Source organism: Sceloporus undulatus, unplaced genomic scaffold (assembly GCF_019175285.1).
Source record: "Sceloporus undulatus isolate JIND9_A2432 ecotype Alabama unplaced genomic scaffold, SceUnd_v1.1 scaffold_923, whole genome shotgun sequence".
NCBI classification, from domain to species: domain Eukaryota; kingdom Metazoa; phylum Chordata; class Lepidosauria; order Squamata; family Phrynosomatidae; genus Sceloporus; species Sceloporus undulatus.
Genome location: NW_024803843.1, coordinates 1 through 6,475, shown reverse-complemented (window position 1 = coordinate 6,475; position 6,475 = coordinate 1). Strand labels below are relative to the sequence as shown.

The window sequence follows — 6,475 nt, the reverse complement described above, 5'->3', positions numbered from 1 at the left end:
CATTCTGCCATGCAGGAACTCTCGGTCAAAGCATCCCCATTGACAGATGGCCATCTAGCCTCTGTTTAAAGACCTCCAAGGAAGGAGGCTCCACTACAATCTCCGAGGAAGGAGTGTGTTCCTCTGTCAAACAGCCCTTACTCTCAGGAAGTTCTTCCTAATGTTGAGCTGGAATCTCTTTTCCTGGAGCTTCCTTCCATTGCTCCAGGTCCTGTTCTCTGGAGCAGCAGAAAACAAGCTTGCTCCCTCCTCAATATGACATCCCTTCAAATGTTTAAGCAGGGCTATCATCATATCACCTCTAAACCTTCTCTTCTGTACATTTCATTTTTCCTCCCTAAGTGCAGTACCTTTCCTAAAGCTGCAATGATGCAAACGCCTGGGTTTTTGGACCAATGAGCGTTTGACGAAGTAAAGTGTGAATTAAACCTGCTTCACAGCCATTTATAAGAGTCTTGTGCTTATAATGCTGGAAGCTTTATAATGCTGGGTTAATGCTGGAAGCTATTTTGGTTTCCTCTTTGTTTTGGGCCCTGATGTTTTTTTCCTGACCATTGATTGTCCCTATTCTTTTTGCAAGCTTGTGGTATAGCTTAATGAATGGAGTCCCTTTGCACGGAGAGAGCAGGAGTAAATAGCCACTTTTAATTTCGAGGAGGGCTTCATGACCTGATCGTTGCTGGGTTTTTGTCCCTGTGTTTGCGTAGAGAACTGGGAACCACAATGCTAGCCAATATCCTACATTCTGGCCAACATTTCACGCCTTTACAGATCCAGAGCCGGATTGCAGAAATGCAATGAGACCCGCTTGGTGAATTGAAAAGATATGCACCCGGTGCTCCACTTCACACTAGGTGCTTCTTATAAAGCATCCAGCACCTTATGCAGCACCCAACTTCTGACACTCTTGTGATGCTGTGGCGCTTCCCAGCCAGCATCTGGATGTGTGTTGTGGCGCACCCTGTTGTGCATTGGCCCTGTGGCACATCAAGTCACACCACTGGCTACCATTGTGCGAAAGGCAATGGTTTCTTGGAACATCATGACAGGCCCAAGGTGAATACAGGTGAACAACATCTTCCATTCTCCCCAGCCAAGCACTTGCTTGGCCAAGGGAAAGCCTCTCTTTCCCAGTAACTTCATGAAGCCGTCCATTCATGCCTGAAAACACAAGCCAAAGATAAGTAAGGATCTGCCAGCCACAAGCAATGTGGAAATTTCTATTGCAACAGAGATAAGAAAAGCCACTAATTTGGGCCAAGTTGGAAGAGACCTCAAGAGAGATCTAGTTCAACCCCCTGCCATGCCGCAACACAGAACAAAAGCCCTCCCGAGAGGTGGTTACCTAATCCTCTATCCTGGAAGACTCTCTGCCCATGTTTAGAGGCATAGCCCAGAGAAACAAGTGGATGATTGGAAACCCTAAGCTTATTTAGCACCCAACTCTCAAAGATAATTTAGCTTTAGGAGATAAAATGATTCAGCCTCCCTTCCAAAGTCAGTGTGGTTGCAAAGCAACATCCATGAGGTGGGAAAGAACAACAAAAACAAAACTATTATTTTTCTTATTATTATTATTATTATATTATTATTATTATTATTATTTCTATCCTGCCTCTTCAATAAATTGAGCGGCTTACATCCATGCCTACTTTGGAGTATTGATTCACCATGGGCCCAACAGAGAGGCCAAATAAAGCTGCTTCAGGTCACTTTTTATGCTGTTTAAATGAGCATTTTAAGAGGTCAGAAGCTGCACCAAAGCTCTGCTCCAGTCCTTAGGACTTAGCTTTGGTGCGGCTTCTGGACTCTCAGGATGCGTGCATCATTTAAACAACATACTTCCAAAGTGACCTGAAGCAGCTTTATTTTGGCCTGTCTGTTCAGGCTCTATGTCACCCGTCTTGAATGGAGAGGCAGCTGAGGACAGGGACACATTTAAAATAAAAAGTTGTTAGCAGACAGATGCTGCTACGCAATTGACCTATTGACTGTATCATGCGGCTGCAGGGAGCGATGCTGCCTCTTGTCCTTCGCCTGGTATTTTTTGCTTCCCACTTCAATCGTTATGCCTCCTCCTATGTTGGATGGGTTTGTCGCTTGCCAAAGGAGGTTGCTTGGATGCAAGCAAAGTCTCTTTCCCCTCCACAGCCATATCTACACCCACCAAAGGCAGATGGAGAGAGTGAAGTGGAAGAACAAGCACACGGCTCAGTTGCTCTCCAACCTGAGAAGAGGTATCCGTCTGCTATCTTGCAATGAGTAATCGGCGGCAAGCCAGCAGTTCCTTTGTCCACTATCCTTCCAGCTTCCCCAACTCCTAAGTTTCTTTCAGAGTCCATCATGGTGAATTCTTGATGGCATCAAGTCCTCCCAGCCTGTCAAAGAAACACTTTGGAAGTGCAGCAAAAAAATAAAAATCGCTTGCACGCCACTGCCGAGGCATCTTTGGATGTCAATGCCAACTTTTTGTCCTTTCCAGGGATGCAAAGGAATACAAATGAGTTTGCTGCCTGCAAAGCTGCAGGGAAGGAAGACGAAAGCCACCTTCATGGGATGGAGACTGTCCTTTGTAGGAAGATGGAGCTGATGTGTATGGGGAGGTTTCTGGCATAGTTGTGATTTGAAGTTGCTTGACAAGGAAGAAATTGAAGGATCAAGCGAAAAGATGCAAAGTGTCTCATTTTGACCTCTGCAAGATTCACGTCTCTGGAATCCACCAAATTCTTATTTGGAAGAAAAAGAGGAGGAGAAATGACAATTCTGAACCTGGGAAAGGCAACTGTGATCTGATCTGACCTACCATACCTGTCCACTCTCCAAAAGACAGGAGAAGGTGGAGGACTGTCTGCTCAGTGCTGTGTTACTTGTAACTTTCGTGGGGTGATTTTGGCACTCGGTCCCTTTGCAGAGGCATGTAAGCTCAGCTTTGGAAGGTGCTGGAGCAACCTCTCCCTCCGTTGGGAGCTATCCATGGTCCTGAAAGGTTCTGGACAGCTTCCCCATCCCTCAGCTACTTCTTGGTGGACTCGAACCTTGGCCAGACCACAGTGTTCCTTCTTAGCAGGTGTTGGCATTGCCAGTTGTTCTTGGAAGAAAGTGCATAGTCCAGGGAAGAAATCAAGTAGGGACCATGCTAGCAGGTGCCTCTGAGTCGGATTTCAATGCCTCCTTTTTCTTTCCAAACAACTCGGTGGCCTGCATGGCAGGGTTGTTGTGTATCAACGGCTCAGAGCCCCCTCGCCCGCCCCGCTTGGTGGACGCCTGGCTTGTACCCCTCTTCTTTGCCTTGCTGATGGTGGTCGGCTTGGTGGGCAACTCCCTTGTGATCTACGTCATCCGAAAACACAAGCCGATGAGGACAGTGACCAACTTCTACATTGGTGAGATGGAGGAGGGATGAGGGCAGGAAGGGACTGGAGGAGCATATGGATGATGGGGTTTTATGCTAGCACTAGAGTCTGGAGATGTTACTTTTCTGATTTGCAATTCCCAAGGTGTCCACCTCTGTGAACCCATTAAATAATAATAATGATAATATTTATTTATTTATACCCCACTCTTCAGAGCGGCTTACAAATTGTTAATTAGACATTAAAGCTCTGAGACCTTCAGAGGAGGCCCTTCTTTCTGCTCCACCACCTTCTCCGGCTCCTTTGGTGCAAACAAGGGGAACAACAGGGCCTTCTTGGTGGCTGCTCTCTCCCAGACTTTGGGATGAATGCATGATCTGTCGTTTCTCATCTGACAAGAAGTAAACCCTCCCTTTATACATTTGTCATCTTGACTACCCTCTGGGGTCACTTGCCCACACGAGTCCCAGTTTTCCTCTGTGCAATGTTGGAGGGTACATGATCCACAGGAGACAGACTAGGGTTGTGTGTTTTTTTGTCCCACAGCCAATCTAGCCGCTACCGATATCATCTTCCTGGTGTGTTGCGTCCCATTCACCGCCATGCTCTACCCACTTCCAGGCTGGATCTTTGGGGAGTTCATGTGCAAATTTGTCAACTACATCCAACAGGTGAGTAACTCACATCCTAGTTTCGGGAGCATCCCTTTGCATCCAGTTTTCTAAAAGACAGATCCCAAACTGTGGCTTATGACAGCTCTCCAACTGCACACTCCCATTAGGAGAATTAATAGCAATCGCTATAGCACTTCATAGTAAATTAAGCACTCTCTTTGCTCATCCTCATATGCTCATATCCTTGCAACCTAAACCCCAAAAGGGAACTAAACCAAACATTTTAATTATACAAGCTATCAGATGTCTGTATTCTCCAGTGTGGGTGTTTCTTTGTTATCCATTCAGAGCTTGGCATTTTGAGATGGAAGCTATAAAATAAAATAAAGATGTGAAGCCACAGCAGGCTGCACTCAAAACACAATGGCTGAGATATCACAAAGTGCTTGTAACTTTTAAATTGTCCACCTCTGTTAGAAGGATGATGTATAAAGTCGAGTGTTTATCTCAAATGCATTTTTTCAAAATGGACTGATGCATGCGCACAATAAGATACTATGATTATAAGGTACTATGATTATAAGCAAGTCATATAAGACTTTGTACACCTTAAACGTCAGGAATAAACTCTTCTATAACATGGCCACAGAGCCTGAAAAACCCACAAAAAGCTATATATAAGACTTTGTTGTTGCTGTGTGCCTTCAAGTGATTTCTGACTTATCACACCCCTAAGGCGACCCTATCATGGCAAGGTATGTTCAGAGGAGGTTTGCCACTGCAGTGAGAAAACATGCTCTGAGCACTTGGAGACATATCTCCCCCCTTTTCCCCCTGTGGATTCCATAAAGTGATCTCTATTATTTGCCTCTTCACCACTCCAAAACAGAGTCTGAGAAGTTTCAAAAATGCGTTACAAAAGGGTGCTCCATTTTACACAAAGTGTGGTCCACATTTCACAAAGGGTGCTACACATATTTCACAAAGGATGCCACGTATTTCAGAAAGGGTCCGACAAGTTGCACAAAGCATCTGGCATATCGCACAAGGGGTGCCACACATTGTAAATATGGTTCTACTGCTGCTTTCTGCTTTCACGAATGGTTGTCAGGGACTTTGGGGGTCTTTAAGCAGAGGCTGGATGGCCATCTGTCAATGGGGATGCTTTGATGGAGATTTCCTGCATGGCAGAATGGGGTTGGACTGGATGGCCCTTGCAGTCTCTTCCAAATCTATTTATGATTCTATGCCCCAGGACTAATGTCTTTTTGCTTTGGAGAGTACATTTGAAAGGCAAGGAGCTCCGGGTTCATATCAAGCCCCTTCTCCTTTTGTCTTGGAGGTCTCGGTGCAAGCCACGTGCATGACTCTGACGGCCATGAGTGTGGACCGGTGGTATGTGACAGTCTTCCCACTGCGGTCCTTGCGGCAGCGCACCCCTCGCCTGGCCATGGCTGTCAGCCTCAGCATCTGGGTTGGTGAGTCAGGGCTTTGGGGAGCGCAATGGGTACAGGGCAAGATTTTGTTTCGGTCGCCTCTGGATCAGAATGTGCATGTTTCCAAGTTATACCGCCATCCTTGCTTTTTGTGCAATGAGCTCAAGGTGGAGTTCATGACTCCTTTTGCCCGCCAGGGAGGCAGACAAACAGTGTGTTTGTGTGTCAAAAATCCAAAACACACAAAAGAGTGATACCTTTATTGGCCAACCAACATGTACAAAATATATGTTGAAAGGTTTCAAGTGTGTGTGTGTGTGCGTGAGAGAGAGAGAGAGAGAGAGAGGTGGCCAAAAATTACCCAAGTACACAATAACATCCCCGTTATTGATCAACCAACATATATGATAACATCCCAAATCCACAAAACAGCTATATCTTTATTGGCAACCAACATGTACAAAATACATGATGCAAGCCTTCAAAGCCCCGCTGGTTTCTCCATCTCAGGCAACTGAATAAAAAAGGTCTTTGCATGCCAACAGAAGGAAAGCAAGGGTGGAGCTATTATAGGATTTCCATTAGGGACAGCCACTGAGAAGGCCCTGGTTCTATTTTATATTCCCTATCGTTTTATAGGCATTTTGTAGATTGTACGCCATTGGCAGGTTTCATTTTTATTGGTTTGATCATTTGTGTGTACACCACTGAGTACATTTACGGCGCTATAAAAAAAACTATAACAACAACAACAACAACAATAATAATAATAATAATAACAACAACAACAACAACAACAACAACCCTAAAAGTGAAGTCCAAACTCCAGGGAGAAATTAGGCAATTAGAAATTAGTCTTGCTGCATGGCTAAAGGGGGTTGGAGTGGATGGCCCTTCAATTCCAACTAGGATTCTGTGTATCCCTGCATGGCTTCCAACTAGGATTCTGTGTATCCCTGCATGGCTTCCAACTAGGATTCTCTGTATCCCTGCATGGCTTCCAACTAGGATTCTGTGTATCCCTGCATGGCTTCCAACTAGGATTCTCTGTATCCCTGCATGGCTTCCAACT

At 45.4% G+C, this 6,475-nt stretch overlaps 1 protein-coding gene across 1 annotated transcript; it reads left to right on the top strand.

Annotated features, from left to right (window-relative positions):
* Window positions 1-1,907: 1,907 nt before the first annotated feature.
* On the top strand, window positions 1,908-5,630 carry LOC121917815 (kiSS-1 receptor-like; the record flags this gene model as incomplete). The annotated part of the gene is made up of 3 exons (XM_042443938.1): window positions 1,908-3,383; window positions 3,900-4,024; window positions 5,310-5,630. Coding segments are annotated over exons 1-3 (696 nt in total), but the record flags the coding sequence as incomplete, so codon positions are not given.
* Window positions 5,631-6,475: the final 845 nt, after the last annotated feature.